This window comes from Nuphar pumila, chromosome 15 (assembly GCF_984573655.1).
Source record: "Nuphar pumila chromosome 15, dmNupPumi1.hap1.1, whole genome shotgun sequence".
NCBI classification, from domain to species: Eukaryota; Viridiplantae; Streptophyta; class Magnoliopsida; order Nymphaeales; family Nymphaeaceae; genus Nuphar; species Nuphar pumila.
The window spans coordinates 28633781-28658925 of record NC_143263.1 but is presented as its reverse complement, the minus strand read 5'-3'; the positions used below and the strand labels follow the sequence as shown (position 1 = coordinate 28658925).

At 35.7% G+C, this 25145-nt stretch overlaps 1 protein-coding gene across 1 annotated transcript in view; it reads left to right on the top strand.

The window, feature by feature from the left end:
• Positions 1 to 25145, top strand: part of LOC149814953 (K(+) efflux antiporter 4-like) — a 45472-nt gene that overhangs the window by 9835 nt on the left and 10492 nt on the right. The window contains exons 8-12 of the mRNA XM_089988388.1: positions 13395 to 13466; positions 13643 to 13726; positions 14780 to 14848; positions 16740 to 16817; positions 16904 to 16992. Coding sequence (XP_089844514.1) covers positions 13395 to 13466; positions 13643 to 13726; positions 14780 to 14848; positions 16740 to 16817; positions 16904 to 16992 — 392 coding nt within the window. The remainder of the gene's footprint in view (positions 1 to 13394; positions 13467 to 13642; positions 13727 to 14779; positions 14849 to 16739; positions 16818 to 16903; positions 16993 to 25145) is intronic.

The window sequence follows — 25145 nt, the reverse complement described above, 5'->3', positions numbered from 1 at the left end:
AAAATTAAAGATTTGGGGCGGTTGAAGTATTTTCTTGGGCTTGAGATAGCCTACTCTAAAAGCGGATTGTACTTGTCCCAACTTAAGTATGCTACAGGTTTGTTTGTGAAAGCAAGATTGGGAGATCACTCAAAACAAGTAAATTCTCCCATGGAGGCGAACTTAACGATGAGGACAACTGATGGTGTTGAGTTAGAGGATCTTGTAGTATATAGACAGTTAGTTGGGAGCTTTATATATTTGACTATATCCTGACCGTATATAACTTATGCAGTTCATGTAGTGAGTCAATTTATGAATGCTCCTAGATCAGTTCACTTAGCAGTCATACTCAAGATCATCAGGTATGTCAGAGATTCTATTCACTATGCCATGTTTTTCTCGTCTTTATCTGACAAAGAGTTGAGAGCCTCCTATGATGCTGATTTGGAGGCTCCACTAGAGATCGTCTTTCCACTATAGGGTTTTGTGTTTTGCTTGAAAGTTCCATGATCTCGTGGAAGAGCAAGAAGCAGCAAAGGGTTCCCTTGTGACAATGAGCGTTATTCATATTGGAAAGAATTCAGAGTTTCATGAGTACACTAAGCACATTGAAATAGATTGCCTGTAATGAAATATGCGGAAATAAAAACAATGTCTTACAATGGATATTCACGTATAAAAAGCAAAAGAACAAGTCCAAAAAAGGACATACACAAAAGCCAACAATGGCTTGCAAACGTAAATTCTTATAAATGCAAGAAAGGGCTTGAAGAAGAAGCCAATACTTTACAAAGGGGGATACCCCATTTATTTATAGGCAAGAAGGAATGAGAGAGAGGGAGAAAAGTAAGAGAAAGAGACCACATTGGGAGGCCCAACAAGGTGTCGTTGGGCTCCCAACGGTCACAATTGTGACCGTTGGGGGTCCAACGACTCTTAGTTGGGACCCCCAATGTGAATGTATTAAATGCATTTTTAGGAAAAAGAAAATAGAAAAATAAAAGAAAGAAAAAGGAAAATAAGAAAAGAAAAACAAAAATGAAAAAAGACTACAATGTCCCTATTGGACATAATTACAGGAATACCCTTATCAGGTATGATTGAATATATATATATATATATATTGATTACATGTATTTTAACACCCTCCCTCAAGCTTTACGGGGATATAACCAAAACTTGTTGAGAAGGAACATAAAACGAGGAGCAACGAGGGCTTTAGTGAAGAAGTACGCCAACTGGTACTTGGATGTAACGTAAGGCAGTGCTATGGTTCCTCTTAGGTATTCATCACGAACGTAATGACAATCCATCTCGATGTGTTTAGTACGCTCATGGAAGGCGTGATTGCTTACGATATAGATTGCGCTTTTGTTGTCATAACACATCTTCGAAGGAGTAGTGATGACTATGCCCATATCACTGAGAAGACTTCTAAGCCACACAAGCTGCATGGTTGTAGTGGCCATTGCACGATACTCCGCTTCTGTTGAGGACAATGATACTTTGTGCTGCTTCTTGCATATCCAAGAAATCATAGTCACCTAAGAAAACACAAAAACCGGTAGTTGAGACTCTATCATTGGAATTTCCTCCCCAATCAGTATCAGTATAAGCAATTAAATCAAGTGATGACGAAGAGGAAAGAAAAACTCCCTTAGTTATGGTGTTTTTGATCTATTTGACTATCTTTAAGACTGTACTCATGTGCACAGTTGTAGGTGCATGTTGAAACTGACTGAGTGAACTGCACGAGCTATGTCTGGCCGAGTGATGGATAAGTAGGTTAGAGACCCAACAAGTTGGCGGTAGGGAGTAGGATCCTCGATGAGTGTTCCATCTTCCAACCTTAACTTTGTATTGATAACTTCAGGGGTTTCTGTGTTCTTATCATCGGAGATGCCAGACTTGGAACAAATGTCAGCAACAAGTTTCATCTGAGAGAGAATGTACTCTCGGGGAGAGTACGCTACTTCAATTCCTAAAAAATATCTTAAGAAACCAAGGTCAGACATGTCAATTTTTTTTTAAAACTTTCTTAATATCATTGATTCCTTCCTCGTTACTTCCAGTGATGATCATATCATCAACATAAAGTAGTAGAATAACTACTGAAGACCCTGCACTTTTCACAAACAAGGCAGTGTCAGTATAGCATGAGCGAAAATTCAAACTTGTCATTACATTGCTAAATCTATCATGTCAAGCCTTTGGAGCTTGCTTTAACCCATATAATGCCTTTTTAAGTTTGAGAATTTTATTTTCACCAATACATACTCCTGGTGGAGGATCCATGTAAACCTCTTCATTTAATTCACCATTTAGGAATGCATTCTTAACATCTAATTGATAAATAGGCTATTTTTTAACTGACACAACCACAATAAGAGTCCTAATACTAGTCATCCTAGCTACGGGAGCGAAGATTTCTTCATAGTCTATACCGTATTCTTGAGCGTATCTTTTTGCTACCAACCAGGCTTTATAGCGTTCTAATGACCCATCACTTTTAGTTTTAATTTTGAAGACCCATCTACATCCAATAGATCTCTTTCCAGTGGGTAAAGAGGTTATTTCCCAAGTTTTTGCCTTTTCAAGGGCATTAAGTTCTAAGTTCATGGCTTCAACCCACTAGGGAATGTTTTTGGATTCATTATAATGTGAAGGTTCATGAAAAGAGTGTAATGCAATTAGACACACTCTATACTTTGGTGTTAGAGACTCATAGGAAACAAACCTATTAGGAGGATTGGAGATTCGGTTGAATCTCCTTAAAGAGGTTTCTTCTATGTTGGACCCTTGCGAGTATTTTTCTAAGGCACTCATGGGAACTTGTTGACCACGCCTAACATAGGTTTGGATGGGTCTATCACCTTCATTTTCAATATTGTTAAGAGGAATATCCTATAGATCATTCAATAAATCATTAGAGATTTCCTCTTCTTGAGGAGTCACATCTTCTTGAGAGAAAAGATCAAATAAGAAAGCATATTCGCTTTCGTCAATATTTTTAGTTTTCTCAAAACCATTTTCATTTTCTAAAAAGGTTACATCTTTAGACATATATAGTTTGTTATTTTTAAGGTTGAAGCATCTAAAACCCTTTTGATTTTCTCCATATCCTAAGAAAACACATTCAATAGCTTTAGGAGATAATTTATCTCTTTTATGTGTAAGGACAAAACATTTACACCCAAAAAATCTTAATCTATTGAAATCATATGTTCTTTCAAATAATTTTTCATATGGAGATATATTTTGTAAGGATGAAGATATCATTCTATTTATCAAGTAAGTTGAAGTTAAAGCGGCTTCGGCCAAAAAATTCTTTGGATTTTTTTTGGAAATAAGAAGTGTCCTAGTGGTTTCCAAAATGTGTCTATGCTTTCTTTCGGCTAGACCATTTTGTTGGGGAGTCCTAGGACATGATCTTTGATGACAAATTCCATTTGTTTCTAAATAATTTTGAAATTCATTTGATAGATACTCTCCACTCGAATCGGATCTAAGAGTAGAGATATTACTTGAAAATTGATTTTTGACTATCATATGAAATTTCTTGAAGAAGTCAAAGACTTCGAATTTTAAATTGAGAAAATAGATCCACACATATCTAGTATAGTCATTGTTGAGACTAAGAGGCTTTTAGTAAATAAGTTTTTCTAAACTAGAGGTTATTTGAATTTTAATATTTAATGAGGGACCTAGGTGTAATTTTGTTCCTTGGACTATCTCTATTTAATATAGAGATTAGCCCTAATTCATTAGAACAAGTTCTCTTATTGTGCAACCGTCTCTCTCTCTACCTCGGTTTCTGCGCATCTCACCTTACCTTCTACATGGTATCAGAGCAATCGACCTTGGGAGCATGATCTCGTGCCCTGCGCCAAGTTTGAGTGATTACGGAAAAGGTGTGATCGATCTTTGTTTTGAAATAAGTCATATAGATCTGATAACAGATCTGAGATCTGACAAATGTCATGACTCAGATCTGTAATCAGATCTAATGGTTATGGTGAATATCTATATCCATGTTGATAAGTACGAGTGTTGTGCAAAAGTCATGAAATTGATTTTATTTTGGCTGTCGTGATCTATATGGCTGGGAGCAGTTGTCGTGAATACCTTTATCCATGTTGATAAGTACTAGTGCTGTGCAAAAGTCGTGAAACTGATTGTGTTTTGGCTGTCATGATGTATATGGCTGGGAGCAGCTGTCGTGAGTTGAAAAAAAAAAATTTCGTGCTCATGTTATCGCTGGTTGTGCTCAGATTCTATTTGGTGAGCAGCTGTCGTGATCTCTAGTCTCTGCGAGCTCATAGTATTGATTGGTCGTGCATCTGGGTGTTGTGTCGTGATCTTTTTGACTCAGCAAGCAGCTGGGTGCTGTGTCATGATTTTTTTCCAGCAGGCTTGAAAGCAGTCTCTGCGTGCTCATATTATTGTTGGTTGTGCATCTGGGTGCTGTGTCGTGATCTTTTTGACTCAGCAGGCTTGAAAGCAGTCTCTGCGTGCTCATATTATTGTTGGTTGTGCATCTGGGTGCTGTGTCGTGATCTTTTTGACTCAGCAAGCAGCTGGGTGCTGTGTCGTGATCTTTTTAACTCACATATTATTGTTGGTTGTGCATCTGGGTGCTGTGTCGTGATCTTTTTGACTCAGCAAGCAGTTGGGTGCTGTGTCGTGATCCTTTTAACTCAGCAGGCATGGTAGCAACATGTTAATATAATTTTTTTTGGAATCAGCAGGCGTGATTCCCTGCTGTGTTGAAAAAATATTCTGTTTGTGGGAACCGTTTCTTTTGTCGTGGGATTCTGTGTTGAGTACTGCTACTGGTTGTAGTAGTGGCTGATGGGTGATGGTAACACACGCTATGTCGTGTTGGATGTGTGATCTTGATTTGCAACCTATAGCCATCCTTGGTTGAGGTGGAGGGTTTTGGTCAAGTTTCTTTAAAATTATATTTGAAGTTTGGATCTGAACAGTCGAAGGTCGTGTTTCTTAGATTTCATTGGTGAAGTCAAAACTTGATATAGTCGGGTTCGTAGTTGATTGTGGGTGTGCGCGTGTGGTTGCTCCTACATTTTGTGAATCAAGCCCATTAGTTTATATTATGGCTCAAGTGGTTAAATCAGATGCAGATTCCTCCAATGATTATGTAACTCTTAGCAGGGCTGAATATGACAAGCTCCTTGCTTTACGATCATCCAATTCGAAGTCTTCTGTTACGGAGGTTGTGTGCTCGGCAGGTGATGGCCCATCTGGTCAAGGTGGTAGGTGGATCATTGATTCTGGAGCCTCTGGTCACTTGTGCGGAAATTCGAGTAACTTTTTGAGTTTGAAACCTGTGACTGGTCAAAAAGGGGTACGTCTTGCTGATGGTAGCTCTTCCCCAATTGTAGGGCAGGGAAACATGTCTATTACCCCTACTCTTCAATTGTCGCATGTTCTTCATGCTCCTTCGTTTCCACAGAATTTATTATCCGTCAGTCGAATGACAAAAGATTTGAATTGTAGAGTGATTTTTGATCCTATGGGGTGCACCTTTCAGGACTTGCTGACGGGGAAAAGGATTGGTGGCGGCTATGAGGAAGGTGGTTTGTATTTCCTACACCAACCAGAGGTTTCAGCCTATTCTGTTGTTACATCATCCTCAAGTCCTCTATTGTGGCATCATCGTTTAGGTCACCTTCCAGTGACAAAACTTCGTCGTGTCATTCCTCATATACCTCCCTCAGTTTCTTTTCAGTGTGAAACATGTCAATTGGGAAAACATTGTCGAAGCTCTTTTCCCTCCAGTCAGAGTCCGTCAAGTCAAGGATTGTTTCATCTTCTTCATGTAGATGTGTGGGGTCCGAGTAGGATTCCGAATAGGTCTCGGTGTCGTTATTATCTAGTTATTGTTGATGACTTCTCAAGGCTATCATGGGTGTTCCTGTTAAAAGATCGGTCTCAAGGTCCTGTCATTCTTAAATCTTTAATTGCTGAGATAAAAACTCAATTTGACGTATGTGTTAAAATTGTTCGCACTGATAATGCTCTTGAGTTCAAATTCAAAGACTTACTTCAATTCTACTCTGTTAATGGGATTCAACCTCAATTTACATGTCCCCATACCTCCCAGCAAAATTGGGTGGCTGAGAGGAAACATAGACAAATCCTTAATGTTGGTCGGTGCCTTATGATTCAATCCAATATGCCTGCTTCATACTGGGGCGATGCGGTTTTGACAGTCGGGTTTCTTATAAATCGCATGCCGTCAAGCTCTGTTGAAGACCATATCCCAATTCAAATTCTCCATCCAGAGGCTCCTCTCTTTCCTACCCCCCTAAAGTTTTTGGATGTGTGTGTTTTGTGCATAAGCTGGGTCCTGATCGAGATAAACTTGCTGCGCAGTCTATTAAATGTGTTTTCCTTGGGTATCCTAAGAACCAAAAAGGATATCGTTGCTATGACCCTATATCTCATAAAGAGTATGTCAGTGCGGACGTTACCTTCTTTGAGTCTATTCCTTATTTTTTAAGTACTACTCCAAGACTACAGGAGAGCCTTGGTGATATCCTTCCTCAGCCAATTCCTCCTTTTCCGTTAGAGTCGCTTTCTCCTCAGTCCTTGTCTCCATCGTCAGGTGTGTCTCGCTTCCGAAACCCTCCCATAGTATACACTCACAGGGTTCCTCCTACCTCCATGTCGCCATCACCTCCTTCTCCTCAGGTAAGTATTTCTGAGCATACTGTTGTTCCTACATCTGATGATGATCTTCCCATTGCTCTGCGCAAGGGAAAGAGACAGTGCACTCTTTATCCCATCTCGCAATTTGTATCAGAAGTTAATCTTGGGGCATCTATGAAGAATTTTATTTCTGCTCTGTCTGCCTCCTTTGTTCCGCTTCATCACAGTCAAGCTCTAGTCGACTCCAACTGGATGCAGGCTATGCGTGATGAGATGGATGCCCTATGGTCTCGAAGCACTTGGGACTTGGTTGATCCTCCCACAGATGCAGATATTGTAGGCTGCAAATGGGTATATAGCATTAAATATAACTCGGATGGGTCGATTGAACGGTACAAAGCCCGGTTGGTTGCAAAAGGCTACACTCAGACTTATGGTGTTGACTTTTTTGAAACTTTCTCCCCAGTTGCTCGTCTTGGCACTATTCGTCTCGTTCTTTCTGTTGCTATGCACCATGGATGACCCCTGTTTCAGTTGGATGCCAAGAATGCCTTTTTGTATGGGGATTTGCATGAAACTGTCTACATGCAACAACCCCCAGGCTTCGAGGTTCAGAGGGAGTGTCAGAAGGTGTGCAAGTTGAAGAAGGCTATTTATGGCATGAAGCAGAGTCCGCGGGCATGGTTTCACAAATTATTTAAGGTAATGTCGAGTTTTGGCTTTGTCAGGTCAGCTTCAGATCACTCCTTGTTTATCAAGAAAACCAGTGCTGGAATTGTTGTTATGGTGGTATATGTCAATGACATCATATTAACAGGGAGCAGTGCCCAAGATATTTCTGCCACAAAAGATCATCTTCAAAAACACTTTGTTACTAAAGATCTTGGTCACCTTCGATATTTTCTGGGTATCGAAGTTGCAAGAAACAAAGAGGGCTTAGTGTTGTCTCAAAGAAAGTATGTGTTGGACTTATTAAAAGAGACTGGAATGCTAGGAGCTAAGCCAGCTAATATTCCAATAGATCCAAAAACTCACATGTTCAATGAGAAGTCTGAGTATGTGGATAGTGCCAGCTTTAGATCCTTGGTGGGTAAGTTGCTATATGTAACTGTTACTAACTGGGATGCAGCTATGATGGTTCTTCGGTACTTAAAGGCATCTCCTGGTAAAGGTCTGTTGTTTCAACGAAATCCATCTTTGGACGTTGTTGCTTACACTGACGCAGATTGTGCAGGATCTGTTGAAGATAGGAAGGCAACATTTGGATTTTGTGTGTTTGTGGGAGGAAATCTTGTTACCTAGAGGAGTAAGAAACAAACCGTTGTAGCCAGGTCGAGTGATGAATCTGAATACCGAGCAATGGCCCAGACTGCAGCTGAGATTATGTGGGTAAAATCAGTCTTGACCGAACTTCAGGAGAAAGTATCCCTACCTATGTTGATGATGTGTGACAATAGGGCTGCTACATATATTGCCAACAACCCAGTGTTTCATGAAAGGACTAAACATATTGAAGTTGACTGTCACTATGTTCGCGACTTGGTTCAGGCTGGGTATATCTGCACCGATCATGTATCTTCCGAAGATCAAGTAGCTGATGTTTTTACCAAAGCCCTGGCGAGACCAAATTTCTCAAAATGTTGTGACAAGCTGAGCATGATTGATATCTATGCTCCAGCTTGAGGGGGAGTGTTGAGACTAAGAGGCTTTTAGTAAATAAGTTTTTCTAAACTAGAGGTTATTTGAATCTTAATATTTAATGAGGGACCTGGGTGTAATTTTGTTCCTTGGACTATCTCTATTTAATATAGAGATTAGCCCTAATTCATTAGAACATGTTCTCTTATTGTGCAACTGTCTCTCTCTCTACCTCGGTTTCTACGCATCTCACCTTACCTTCTACAGTCATCAATGAAAGTAACATAATAGGAGTATCCTCCTTTCGATATGACCGAAGAAGGGCCCCAAACGTCCGAATGGACTAACTCAAAAGGTCTTTTGGACACAAAAGTTCTATTTGGAAAATGAGTGGATTTCATTTTTCCAAAAATACAATTCTTGCAAATAAAATGTTTCTCATTACAAAATTTCTTTCCAAAAGGAAAGGAGTATATTTTTGAGAAAATTGGATGTCCGAGTCTTTGGTGTCAAGTTTCAATATTTTTATCTTGGACATGATTACAAAAAGAGTTAGTGAAAATTGAGATCTTATATAGAGCAATCCTTAAAAAAGGCCTTATATGAACTTAAGCAAGCTCCTAAAGCTTGTTATGATAAATTTAGTAATGTATTAATCAAGCTCCTAAAGCAAGCTCCTAAAGCAAGGTCATATGGAAGCTGTGAAGCGCATTTTACGATATTTAAAATGAACTATAGGAAATAGACTTGTTTATCGTAAGAACGATAACCTGCATAGAGGGCATGGACTCATCACTTATACAGACGCAAATTGGGCAGGGGATCCAGATGAAAGACGATTTGTCTCTGGATATTGTGTATATATTGGACACAATTTAGTGTCCAGGAGTAATAGAAAACAAAAGGCGGTGGCACGGTCAAGTACAGAGGCTGAATACAGGTCGATGGCTGCAGGTACGACGGACACTACATGGATTAGACACTTATTGAGTGATCTTGGAGAGACAATTATTCGATCATTTCTTCTATGTGACAATCAAAGCGCAATAAACATTGCATGTAATCCTATTCAACATAGCAGAACGAAGCACATTGAGATTGATCAACATTTTATACGGCAGAAAGTCGAGATGAAGGAGATAGAACTACGTCATGTTCGAACAGAAGATCAAGTAGCAGACTTGTTTACCAAGGGGTTAACAGGACAACAATTTTGGTATTTGAAGAGCAAGTTGTACATGCTCCAAGACCACGTACAACTTGAGGGAGGGTGTTAAAATATGGTATGCGTATGGATCTGGATCCAGATCCATACGCACGTTATGTTTTATCTTTTAACACATGCTCAATGCCATTTCATTAATGGCATGTCTGTAATTTTTCCAGCATTTATATTTTTCCCTATTTATAATGTTTAGGGCTGGGAGGTTGGGTTAACGTGCGCCGCCCCTAGCCATTGTGAATCTCCCTCTTCTCTCTCTCTCTTTTCTTAGTTCTTGCAGTGAGGGCTGAGCCCACAGAGAATCTCATAGAAAAAGGTGGGAAATTACAAACACGTCCTTCAACACAACAAGCACTTGGCCCCTTGATCAATTATGAACAATACGCTCTAAGGGTCCCTCACTTTGATACCATGTCATGAAACAAACGGAAGTTCAAAAGAGAACCCACTAAGGGCATACACAACAAAGTATGCACAAGCAATAGTCCGCCAAGGGATAATACAAGAACTAAGTAGGAAATAATCACAAAAGCACAAAAAGTGCAAACAATAGCCACTATGGGAGCACAAAAAATTAAAATATCTCTTTATTCCCTTGAACAATGCTTGAGAAAGTGAAGAAGGGGTTTAATCCGTCTTTAAATAAGCACATTGGAGCCATTGGGATGCTCCTAACGGCTATAAATGTAGCCGTTGGGGAGATCCCAAGAGCTATATTTGATCCAATATCAATATGCCTTTACATGAAAAATAAATGGAACAAAAAAGAAGAAAATATACAATGACTAAACTGCCCCTAATATTTGTAATACTAATTACAAACATGTAAAAAGACAAAAGTATCCCTACATGGGCAAACTTATTACAATGATAAAAAACGTAAATAATACATATATATTAATATATGTGTATGTACAAATATGTATTTTAATCATGGTTGTACATATCGTACAATACAGTACGATACATATCGTTACTTTTGTGTTTTGCGATACGATACACACTCGTATCACGATACGAGTGTGTACCATATTTGTATCAGGTGTATTGTATGATACACCCATGTATCGTGCTATATCATATGATACAGTGTCGCCGCAGTTAAAAAAGGTTGAAAGTTGTATTTTTTTCATTTTGGGTTTAAAAGGCCTCTTGAGGGCCGAGTTCTCCATACTTCTAGAGTCCGTTAGAAAGGAACCCACACACCCTAAGTTCTGTGAGATCGATTTGGAGGCCGATTCGTGCTTAAGCGAGGGCTTTTGTGATTTTATCAAGAGTGTATTTTCATCATTTTTTCACTCAAGTGGGTTAAGGTACAAAATCTCTGTTCTTTGATTCTTATTGAGTGTTTTTGGGGAAATGTGTGTTTGGTGCTTTTTATTTTTTGCTTTTTATTGAGTTTTTTAATTGGTTTTGTTTTATATATCTTTTGATGTCGTCTTCACGTTCATCTCATATTAGAGATGATCTTGCATGGCAATACTAAAGAAGCATTGATGATGTACCATGACTAACATTACCATTGAATTTGAGATGTTTGTTTTGTGATGCTACTATTAGAGGTGTGATGCATGGATTTAAGCAACATATTGCAGGTCAATATCAAAAAGTTCATCCATGTGATTCTCCATCTATTCCTGCAACTTTTCGTGCTGATATTATTGTTGAAATAGAAAAAATTCTAAGAAGAAGAATTTTGCAAAAATGCAAAGATGAAGGACTTCCAACCATTGTTCTAGATTCTGAAGACAATGATGATGATGACCCACTTGCCAAAAAAATGGCCCAACATAAAAAGATCATTGAGTAACAGTTGGATGCTGAACTGAGGAAATACTATCCTGATGTTTGACAAATAGGCTCTACAAGATAGTTTAGTTTTAGGATCTTTATATTTTAGAACTTTAGAGATGAAGATTGGTACGTAAGATGTTGGTTAAATGTAATGTTTTTAGTTATCATGAACTCTTATTTGTTAAATGTAAGGCTTTAATTGTGTTTAAAATTTAAATTATGTAGTTATCTTTTATTTACATTGTCAGTTATAAGTTGCATGGTTTGTTATTAATTTAAATTATGTAGTTGCCTTCATATGTGAATTTATGGTTGTATTTTGTGCAATTCATCATTGTTTTATGTGATATTAATTTTTTTATAATTCATGCTAACATTTTCTGATTTTTTTTAGTTTTTTTGTTATTTTTAAAAAAATTTATTAAAAAATTACTATACGATACAATACGGTGTTACTTTGGGCCCAACCGATACGGGTAACGATACAATACTTACAATCTTGATTTTAACATTGTAATATCATATCATATCATAAAAAATCATAATTTTTGATTTTTTTTTAAATTTTAAAATAATCGTAAAAATAAAAAAATTTAGCAAAAAATAAAAAAAATCATAACACACAAAACAATGATGAAATACACAAAATGCAACCATAAAATCACATGAGAAGCATTTATGTCTCAATGAGCTACATAACACATCATCAATCATCAAATCTCACAAGAACAATGCAAAATAGTAATATCTTCAATTAAAAACATGCCACAAGATTCCTCAAACAACAAAAAAACCATGTTTATGAATACTTAACAGTTACAAATTACAATGCATAACCAAGTTTTTAAGAAGTATACCATCAATTATCATCATCATCATTATCTTCTTGTTCTTCATCTTTTTCTTCTCCTTCGACTCTCAAATCATCTCCAATATACGTGGGGTCTTCGTCATCTACGTCCTTAACTCCCTCCACGTTTATCCATTGAATATTTTTTTTACCTTAACTCACTTTTTTCAGGTGAAAAAACGGTGAATATGCACTCTTACTTGATGAAATCATGAAAGCTCTTTCCCCGGCACAAAGATCGACCCCCAAAACGGTGTCACGGTTCCTAGGGTGCGTGAGAAGCTCTCTAGTATGTTTTATGCTAATGAGGGTTTTGAACCTCAAAAGCCCTTTAAAACCCAAAAACTTAAATCCTCGGTTTTGCCCCTTTTAAAGTTTGCCTGTACCATATCGTACGATACACACGGATGTGTATCGTATCATGCCCTTGCATCGATATGATAATACAATACGCCATGATACAGACAACACTGAGTGATAGAGCCTTTGATTGCATTATTTGGAGTCTGAACAATGGTGGTTTGACAGGATTTGTGCAGCAGTTCAGATTCACTCTGTTTTCTGCTCTGCTTAGTGATAGTTTGAGCTTGCAAATTCTTGAAATGATCTGCATTGTGTACATTTGCCTTCCCCAACTCTCTTTTGTGAGATGTAATTGGTTCCAACATGGATATAACATGATTTAACATCAAAGCAGCTATTGTAGTGCATGCACATAAATCTGGAGATTATTCATTTTCATGCATTTAAGGACCTGCTCTTTTAGGTTCTACTTTTGATAAGAGGACTCTTACATTATCTTTAGACCTAAACCATGATAGTGTGTTTCAGTCCTATTTGTTGTTTCCTTCATTTTGTTTCATTACTAGAGTTGCTTTATTCAAAAACTATATGTATCCTGGTCTTGTTGCTTGACCTAAAAGGCACCTGAACTAAGTTGTGCAAACTTCAAGTGTTAAGTCCATTTCTCCTTTCCATTAGAATGTCTTCATATACTAAACTTACATTACTCATAGGATTGTTACTTTTCTGCTTTATCATATGCTCTTGTATCCATTTTTAAACAACACACAAAACTATCTAGCTTGATGTCCTGGTTGCTACTCTGAAAAGGATAATGCTAGTTGCACTTATGTTGTCATTGCTGTACTTGTTGCTACTGTAACTTTAACGAGCTATAAATTGGGGATATCATTGTTTCCTTTTAGTTTCTCAAACTTCTGATTCTTGCTATAGGTTGAGACTGTTGCCCAGTTTGGTGTAATTTTTCTTCTATTTGCACTGGGGCTCGAGTTCTCCATGACAAAGGTTAGCTGCTGTGTGCAGATGCATGTTTTCTTCATATCTTGTGTGTGTGTGCACGCGTGCACGTGTATGCGTGTTTTCATGCATGCATGTGTGTGTGCAGGCATGCATGCATAGTTTTTTTTTATCATGTTACTTTTTTGGTTGTGAATTGACTTGTTACTTCATGGTTTCTGTAGATTCGTGTAGTTCGAGCAGTTGCTGTTCTTGGAGGGATACTCCAAATTTCTCTTTTCATGTGCTTATGTGGCATAACTGCCTCAGTATGTCCGAAATCTTGACTATTTTGGAGACCTCTTTGCATAGTCATTTCCTAGTAAATTTGATTCATCAGGTTAATGCACTAATAAAATTAGTACAACACATATAGTTTCCAGATCAAAAGACTGCTTCTACTATGAAAGTGTATGGTGTATCTGCTAGAAATAAATCCCTTCATACTTGAACAATTGAACATCAGATGCCATTGTCAGTGTGGCTACATATTTTGGGTTTGAGTTTGCATATTTCAGAGCTGATATGTGGAAACAGTGGGAATGTGAAAATTAGAAGTTTTGAATCATGGTAAAACTATAATAGACTGAACTTAGCTTGTTCATCTTTTATTTCTTATGGAAGATTTAGAATCTATGCTTTTTAATATTTTCATGAAGCATTTGGATTCAACTCCATGATTATTTATCTAAAACAAAGTTTTCATGAATGTTCATTTGATTGAGCTGAACTTTGAATGATTTTTCACTTCTTTGATCCAATATAATTTGTCTGAACTGTAATTTTTTGCCCATCATGTGCCATGGTTTATTTGGTGATGCTATTTGTGGAGATATGGTAGGAGACACACCAAATGTTCATGCACAATCTATGGTTCATTTTTTACATACTTTCTATCATGACCTAGTTGGTATTCAAGCATGAAACGACCTTGCTCTCTCCTAGCCCTCTCTTTTTTTATTTACATATTTCTGGTATTCGTTGCATATATCTATGTACTTTTGTATATGTTTATTTTTATGAGGCACTGCACGAATTGCATGCTTCTCTAAAATACATTAAGTAGGTACTGCAACCTTCCATGCTGATTATTTCTTGAAGCTATTTGGCTTATTATATTTCTGTAATTCTCCTACCCTTACAACATCTCGACCATTTCTTTGCCAATGATTTTAGGAGATAAGGCTCAGCTGTTCTAAGTAATAAAAGCATGAAACTACATCCCTCTGTTTTTTGGTTGCGAAGTATAGGATGCTTCTGCTTGTTCCAATTGTGAGAAATATCTCTGTTCTCTTAACTAATGTTCTATGTGCTTTTTGCAGTTATGTGGTGGCAAACCCTCAGAAGGAGTATTTGTGGGCACATTCTTGTCTATGTCTTCAACAGCTGTGGTAGTTTACCAAACCCTGTGTTATAATTTTTTGTGATGCCATCCCAACCATAGTTTAACAAATTAATGTTGATTTTTTTTAGGATATTGATGGAAAATCATGAACACCTCTTAACTGTTTTTTTGTTTATGATTTTTACATAACGAATCCAAGGACATCCTGGCTATGATTTGGAATGGTTGCCACTTGTCATGTTTCTTGGTGAAACCTAAAAGAAGTGCTTTTAGATACATTAATGATTCATTTTCATTTTGCTGCCTCATAAAACCCAGTTGAGCAACTATTGATTATCACATACAACAACAACAACAACTACTACGCCTTCATCCCAAAACAATTGGGGTCGGCGATATGAACCAAAAAAGAAAATCATTCTGTGTCTTCCACATGAATCCTTCTCCTCCAATCATTTCTATCCAATGCCATGTCCTCGGTGAGGTTCAAAGCATTCATATCCTTTCCTATCATCTCCATCCAAGTCTTCTTAGGCCTACCCCGACCTCTTTTAACTAATATATTTTCCCATTTCTCCATCCTTCTAACTGGAGCATCATTAGGCCTTCGCCGAATATGTCCAAACCACCGTAAACGATTCTCTCTCATCTTATTTTCAATGGATGCAACGCTTACCTTCTTACGTATCTCCTCGTTTCGAATCTTATCTATTGATTATCACATAATGCATGCATAATGACACAAGTTTAAAATGACAAAATATCGGCAGCCAAAAACTCTTGTAAAATAGAAAACTTTCAAAAAGCAAAATATTGGCAATAATATTGATAATCACATAATGCATGCATAGTGACACAAGTTTAAAACGGAAAAATATCGGCAGCCAAAAACTCGTGTGAAATAGAAAATTTTCAAAATGCTCACATTTTTGGCAAAATATTGGCAATAATAAAAAAATTAAAAACAATTTAAAAATTAAAAAATGTATGAAAATACAAAAAAATATTTAAAAATAAAAAATTCATAATTTTTTGAGATAAATAGCGATTAAAAACATTAATATCGCATTTAAAATGTGATATGTATGTTTTAACAAAGAAATTATGATATTTTGAAAATATCGCAAGAAAATACTGTTTAAAACGTTTAGGTAATTCTTGCAATATTTTCATAAATATCGTAATATTTGTCGCACTGAATGCATGCAATGAATTTTTCCCTAAAATTTGAACCATAGCAACACCCATTTACCTAAAGTGGTTTCCTGCTGCATTAAGTGCAGGACACATTGCTGTTTTTTTCTGGAAAGAGCTTTTGAATGCTTACACACATTTTGAGAGTTGCATGCGTTTGAATTCTTATATCCTTCATAGGTCCTAAGAATCGTCAGAGTCCAATACAAAACCAAATCTGGACCAAATCCAATCAGATTCTATTTTCATTGCCAAATCCGACCCCGCTATTTAATCAGATGTAGAAATTCATGTCGTAATCAAGCCATATTGTATAAGCATTTATGCACAAAGTCTGTAATATGTTGGAAGATGATTACTCATCCACCTCTACTTCACAGCCTGTAAATGCATTAGCTAAATTACTAGCTGCATTAATTTGTGAAGCCTGGCATTTACAAGCATCTTAGTTTGAAAAGTTTATGTTTGTCTTCAAGCGACTTCCTTTGTGGGGTACTTTTTAAGATTTAAATTGTGAAGATAAATTCCTTTATGTCATGCAAATTTGTTCCAAACTATCTAGCATTTTGCTGACTTGGAAGCTTATTTTGAACAATTCTAGATAGAACTTCTCTTGAGGAAAAGTTGTACTATTCATTTCAATTTAATATCCCAAGAGATTATATCTTTTTGACAAGCAGACTGTTCTTTCTTATTCAGGTTTTATATCTTGTTTAACAAACAGACTCTTTTTTCTTATTCAGGTTTTGAAGTTCTTGATGGAAAGAAACAGTGTCAATGCACTTCATGGTCAAGTTACTGTTGGAACCCTTATCCTCCAGGTAATAACTTTTCTCTTTCGTGTTATTCTTCAGTTTACATGTTACATGGTATTTAGAGATCAGTGAGAGCTGTCCTTGCAAACCAGGATTGTGCTGTTGGATTGCTGTTTGCACTTCTTCCAGTTCTGGGTGGTAATGCTGGAGTTCTTCAAGGAATAATATCCATGACTAAATCGTAAGTGGCTTAAACTCGGCATGCCTAACTTTTCTCTTAACTGCATTTTGCGAAATGTAATTCTGTTGTGTACTTGTCAAGATACGGAATACCAGATATTTTTACAAATTTTCTTTTTAGATATATATGTTTAATTGTTGATGTTCACAAAATTCAGTGGATGTTGACATGTTTGGGTAGTGTGAGTCATGGTAACATTATCAACTATATATGGCCAATGAATGTGTGTTATCACTTCTTCCACCAAAACATTGCTGTAATAGAAAATACACGCCAAAACTTGGCTATCTATATGCCACTGTATATGACTCAAGTAAAAGCACAAAATTTACACTTACCTTTTCATCCAATGTCCAAACAAAGCACATGCTAATCAAGGGATATCTGCAAATGGTTGGAAGGTGTTGAGATTTATGTATCATATGTATATTATCAATTTATCATCCTTATGTGCTGCCCTTTTTTTGTATTTATATGTACATAGCATTCTTTTCAGGGGTATTTTTACATTTTCTGAGGTAGTGTAGACTGTAGAGTCAACAGTTTTTGTCTTGTAGTGGGGTAGAGGGCATATCCCTTTATATGGCTGTATTCTTCTCTTTTCAAACAGAATGAAGTTTCTTCTTGTTTTTGCTCCTCTTTCACTTTTGTTGTTTCAGTCTTAATATGGTGTCAGGGCCATTTCAGACATTGAGAGAGTGATTTTGTTGATCATTTGGAAGGGAAAGAGAAAAAACTCCATTTTCCGTCATTAGAGTCCCTGCCTCGTTTTTCATGCCCTAAGAAAAGGATGTCTGTATAAAAGTTGCAGAATCACTTGATAGGTAGACATTTGCTAGATCTTGATTTTAGAAGACCAAAGAATAAAAAATCAGTTCGATCAGAGCTGTATTGGATTTGTTTCAGATTTTTCAAGTATTTTTTGAAATAGTGGTTATTAGAGTGCAGATTTGATGTTTCTGCACATTGCAGCTTAATCGATGATTTTTGATAGTTGCAACTTATGCTTTAGGGTTGTTTTTGGTATTGGTTCCTCAGAAAACTGATTTTGGGAAGGATCTTGGCATATTTCGGAAGTTTTATACTCGGTTTCGGTTGATTCTTGCAAGCAGTAAACTGGTTTACTGTAGCTGAAGGTATCGGCATAGTATATTGCCTTTCTTTGGTTGTATATGCATTGTTTTTTAGTGAGTGAGGATAATGGTGCATTTCGGTGTCATTGACTGGTTTAGCTAGTCTTTGAGCAGTTTTTCCATGAGATTGTGCATCAGTAGTTTAGCGTTGGTCTTGTATTTGGGTGTGTGCAAGTGTTATCTCTCTTGAAGTCTATTGATGCTATTGTATTTGGCTGTGCATTTGTTTGTTGATGCTGGGTCATGAATCTTGCCATTAGTTTTCAATTGTATGGTGTTTCTTGTAATGAAATATGCAAAAACACAAAATAAGGGCTTCTAAGATCATAAACACAAAGTGCACATGCACTAAGTCCAACTAAGAGACAATACAAGAGCACAAACAATCACCTCAATAGACCTTCCAACCTCAAAAATCAAGTGTATCAGCTTATAGAACAAGTGCATAATCACAATGCCACATAGGGGCAAAACAAACACACAAAAAGTGTGAATAACCAATGGGTGCACATAACTCACTTCATTTGAACATCTTTTGTCTACATAAAATGACACTTAAACAAAAGGCATAATAGGAGGAAACACGCGATGTAAGAGAGCTTGTAATGAAAACAAATTAATGTCATCAAAAAGATAAAAAAGAAAATTTACAAATCAAGGCAGAAATATTAAATTCTACAACCTTTCGAAACACTATGGTTTAAAAAATCGATAGCCATCACAAATACATATAATTATAAGTATCCATAATATGAATGACCAAATATCCAAATAAGTGATACAATACACCAATGGCCAGAGATCAAACAAACGTTCGTTAGAGCCAAACTATAAATCGACGATCTAAACTGACAAAACCGAGATGTACACAACTCTGGTTCAACAAAAACAAGGCCAAAAACAAAAGATGCATCATATAAAATATCTGTGATGAACAAAACAAATGCCATAAGAAGACAATAAATACTCACGGAAATCAATTTCGAAATAAGTGAGTTCATATATAAGAACCGATTTGAAAATACAAAGTTTCAAATCAAATCCAATAACGGTAGATGAAAACTTAGAATGAAAATAGTGCAATCATATGCACAAGATATCAATTGATGTAATCATATGCATAGTTAATATAAGCAAGTTATATAGAGAGGTAGCTCAATCTAGATTACAAGTTACTATGAGACAACAATGGCATATAACATTAAACAAGGCCAAAACATATATAGAGATTCTTAAAGAACTATATAGAAAACTAAGTGCATACACAAGTACAACTAATCATGGATACTCACAAAGAGATTCAAAACTCATATATATGCAATAATTTTAATAACTTAAAGCCACATATCTTATACAAAAGCTAAGAAGAAACACATAAGATATGCGTAGGAACACATTTAAGCATATATGCAAGTGATAGATTAAGGCACTAAGGGTATATACCAAAGAGACCACAATATAAAAAATAATATTTTATAAATAACAAGTATGTAATGAATCAAGAGTTTTTAATCAAGAACACATGTCCACCAAAGATGTAAGTGGACAAGCACGTCCATCGATAATGGACAAGTACTAAAGTGAACCATGAGAGAAACACTTATAACACCCATAAACGGCAAACACAAAGAAGTTTTTCATAATTCTCAACTTAATATTTTATTAAAAAACTACGTATGCAATAAAAACATAATATTTAAATCTCATGCAAAAAATGTAAGATAATTTTTATTAAAGAGCCACAAGACTAAGAAAATAAGCACAAACGGACCATCAATAAAAACACCCAATAACATAACTATTGTCTCACAAAAGGTATTTATTAAAGTGAATGACTCCCATAAGAAATTATGGTCAATACCTTAATACCTTATGCATAATACCTTATGTATGAATAGGCATTCATAGGCATTCCCATTCATCATGTAAGGCAATCACAAGTGCACAAGGATAAAATATCAATATAAAAATTATTTATTCATAAGCTAGATTATAATTTTTAATATTTCATAAGCTACTTTAAGTTTCACATAAGAATACACCAAGAATAAAAAGAGAAAAATTAAACACAATTTAAGCAAAATTTCATTATTGTGAAAGACACAAACATAATTTCAAATTATTTTAAAATATATGATAAATTTTTAAAACGAAACAAAACAAAGTTCAATAATAAATACGAACATGATTTGACATTTATAACCATAAATTGTTAAAATAAAGCATCTAAATGCCAACAATGCATGTTCAAGAATACTAGATCATATATGTACATATCAAATAAAGCAAGTTTTGAAAAATGAAGATTTAAACTAGATCTCATAAAAGCATACACATATAATTTCACAAGATCAAACAAACATTATAAACCTTATAAAATATTTAATAAAAATAAATCCAATGATAAATTTTTTTAAAACATTTAAAGATTTTAGTTTTTTATAAAAATAACAAATAATTTTTCAAATATAAGAAAAATGAGTGATTTCTCATGCATAATGCATGAGATAGATAACACAAGTAACACTTAAAGATATAAGATATATACCGGGTCGAGATTTTCCTTGAATTCAAGTTATACAACAATCACGAATCCTTCATGAAGCACGAGCTTGAATAAAAAAATCCCAATATCCAAAAGCGGCAAAATACCAAAAAAGATTTCTTGACTCTGATACCATGTAATAAAATATGCGAAAATACAAAATGAGGGCCTCTAAGGGCTTACAGGATCATAAACACAAAGTGTGCATACACATACATAAGTCCAACTAAGGGACAATACAAAAGCACAAAGGCACAACACAAGCACTAAGTGCATTCAAGACATTAAAGAACTAAAGAGAAGAACACAAAACATAAAAAATATTTATCTTATTGAGCATGAATGCTTAAGAGAAGCATTAAGAAATGAAGGGGAAAAAAGCCCCTATTTATACACATATAAGAGTGAGGGAGGCTTCAATAGAGCTGTTGGACTATTTCAACAGCTATAAATATAGTCGTTGGACTGTTCCAACACCTCTATTGACTAGTCAACTCTAAGTTGACTAGTCAAAAAATAACCCAACATCTCTATTTGGTATTTGACCAAATAGTCCCTATAAAAATAGAAAAGGACAAAAAGAAAAGAGTAAAATAAAAGTACTAATGTGCCCCTAATGTGCACAGCCTATTACAAAGACTGAAATGACCAAAATACCCCTAACAGGTATTTACCTATTACATCATTATAAATAAAAATATATATATACATATATGCATACATGTACAACTTAACATTTCTTGCATACCATAATGAAATAAGAAGTGAACAAATAGATGCCACTTATGGGCTTACAAGATTACAAGAACGTGCACACAAATACAACGCCTCTTGTGGGCCAATACAAACAATAACACATGCCTCTTATGGGCAAGCACACACATAAAATAAATAACTATTATTGCTGAAAATGCTTAAGAAAATCATTGAAAAAATATGGGAAAGACTCCCATATTTATAGATGTTACAATGGACTTGAGAGGCTAGCCAACTAACCGTTGGGCTAGTCCCAATGACTATAACCTCATAAACATAAAAAATAAAAAGAAAAATAAAGAAGACAAAACTGCTCCTAATGGGCACAACCTATTACATAAAAAAGGAAAATAATAAAATACCCCTAATGGGTATTACCTATTACAAATACAAAAAAACATTATATAACTAACTATATATACACATAACTATATATATATATATATATATATATATATATATATATATATATATATATATATATGCAAACACATTATATATATAGCTATGTATATACAACTTTAACACATATATGTAGTGATCTGGGAGTGACTCTCTTGATATACTCCTTGGGATTTTACTGTAGCTGTCACATTGCAACTTGTGTAGTTGAGGATTCTTCTATTAAGATATATCATATATATATGTGTATCATATTTATTGTCTTGTAATAGGTTATGCTTTCTAGGGGCATTTTTGGTCTTTTTATAGTATTGTAATAGGTATTGGCCATTAGGGGTAGATATGTCTTTTTTATTCTTTCTTTATCTTTTTTATTTATATTAGGGGCATTATGGTCAAATGACCATAAAATCGTTGGGAGCTCCCAACGGCTATATTTATAGCTGTTAGGGATCCCCCAATGACTCTTTTGGAGCTCCCTTGGCCCTCTTGTAGTGTATATAAAGGGACCTCTTGTCCCTATTTTTCTAATGTGTTTCTTAATCATTTTATGATAAATAAGCTCCATTATTTTAGTTATTGTGCTCTCTTGTGCTAGCCCATTAGTGGCTTTAGTGTGTTCTTTTGAACTTGTGTATTTGTCACTTAGTAGCTTGTGTATTGTCCCTTGGTGGACCAGTGCTTGTGCACATTGTTTTTGTTCTTGTATGCCCTTAGTGGCCTTCCATTGTATTCTTTTTTGTTCTCATTGCACTTGTAGCCCTTAGAGGCACTCTTTTGTTTCATTACATGGTATCAAAGCTATAAGCTCTTGGGATTTTCATGTGCTTCTCCAAAGTTTGTGGTTGTGGTAAAGAAATGGACTTCTTCAACTTTTTGCTCTACTCTCCAAAGATGACCGAAAGAGAACCCGTGACGGTAATCACCTTCAAGCTTAATGATTCAAATTATCTTAAATGGGTCGCCGCTATGGAAAATCATCTCAAGGGTAAAAACTAAAAAGCTTTGGGGTATGTGAATGGCACTACTTGTGAGCCACAACTCATATTCACAAAAATTGATGGAGACCAAATTAGAGCTCTAATGACGAAGAAAGAGAGAAGGCCCTCAAAGAATACCACATCAAGGTGAATAATTGAGATACCAAGAATGCTCAAATCCCATCTTGGTTCCTAGATAGCATGAAACTAAAGATAGCCGCCACTATTGTAAAATTCAAGTGAGCATGTGATGCTTGGATCTTTATCAAAACATGTTCGACCACCCTTTTTACTACAAGACAAAATTGATTGACTTTTACAACTGAAAAAAGTACATGAATGCCCTTATAAACAATGATATTTACAAATATATAAAAGAGAAAAACTATGTACAATGAATCGCATGTATTACACTATTTAACACTCCTCAAACAAGAGATGATGCAAGAAAAACCGTCCCATGTTTGGAAAGGAATAACTGAAAGTGTAATGGAGCAAGACTCTTGGTAAAAATATCTTCAATTTTATCTTTTGAGCCCACATGCTTTAGGGATATAACACCATCCTCATATGCCCTCCTGTTTAAGTGACAGTCTATCTCAATATGCTTCATTCTCTCATCAAACTCTGGATTTTTTGTAATGTGAATGACACTCATATTGTCACAATACAATGTAGTACTCTCGGAAACTAAAACACCAAGCTCTTACAAAAAACACCTTATCCAAATGATTTCAGTTGTAACTTGAGCCATAGCCCTATATTCTGCCTCAGTTGTTGCTGCTTTTTGCTTTTTCAAGAGATCAAAAAGCTTTTAAGAAAAACATAAAATCCAGTAGTAGAAGGTTTCTAGTTTATCTTTCAAAGTCTGAATCACAAAAAGCTTCAATGTTTGTAGAAGATGAAAAAAAAACATCCCATAGTGCATGGTATCTCACCTACTGAATTATTCTAAACACAACAAGGTGAATTAAAGTAGGAGAAATCATAAACTGACTGACAACATGAACTGCATATGTGTTATCGGGTATGAAAATAGTTAAATATATCAAGCTACCCACTAACTCCTTGTATATCACTGGATCCTCTTTCTCCCCATCATCAACTCTCAACTTAGTGTTTGCCTCAATTGGAGAAGCAACTCTCTTACTGTTGTAATGAAGTATGCGGAAATACAATTACAAACTGCACAAGCACAATTACAAATTCACCAATGGACAATACAAAGGCACTACACAAGCACAAAGTGCATACAAAGACTTCAAAGAGTCAAAAGAGAAACACAAGAGCATAAAAAATATTAATTTTACTGAGAAGCAATGCTTAAGAAAAGCATGAAAGAATAGGGACTAGAAGTCCCTTTAAATAGGCTACACAAGAGAAGGGAGCTCTCAATAGTCGTTGGGGGCTCCCAACTACTCTATGGTCCAAAAGACCATGGATCCCCTTCACTATTACAAAAAGACAAAAAAGAAATAAAGAAAATAAAAAAATACGAAATTGTTTTACCTAGTGAACACCTATTACAATAAAAGGAAAAGATTAAAATGCCCCTGGTGGGCATTACCTATTACAATACTGTTCATAACAATATATATATATATATATATATATATATATATATATATATATATATATATATATATATATATATATATACTTTAACAGCTCCCCTCAAACTTACAGTGAAGTTACCGAAAGTTTATCAAGGAGAAAAATAAACTGAGGTGCAAGAATAGCTTTAGTGAAGAAATCTGCAAGCTGGTACTTCGATATAACATACAACAACTCAATAGTTCATCTCAGGAAGAAATCCCATTTGATAAAACATTCTCAAACTTGGCAGCCTCCCAAGCATAAGGAACAATAAGAGCCTCATACTTCTTTTTCTTTAACATAGGACAAGTTTTCTTCATATGACCAAGTTTTTTACAATAGAAGCAGCGAACGAAACTCATGTCACCTCTCAGTCCCCCAGAATTACCCCCTCCGAGTGTATTAGACCTTCCATCTACTCCAAGGTTCTAAAATCCTTACCAAGATGGGATGACTGAACCCAATTTGAATGCCCATAGACTTGCTTCAGGTACCCCCAGGCATCCTTAGCTGTCTTGCACTTCATCACATTGATTGCAATATTTTGCTCAACGGAGCCCAATAGCCATAATTTTACTTTTGCATTGTCCTCCCATTCTACAATATCAATATCATAATTCACATCTCCCTTCTTTGGCTTTGATTTGGTACAATCCAAATACTCAGCATATCCAAATTTTGCCCAATAGGCATAATGTGTTCCATCTAACTTCACAAGAATGATTAGAATATTTTCCTTCA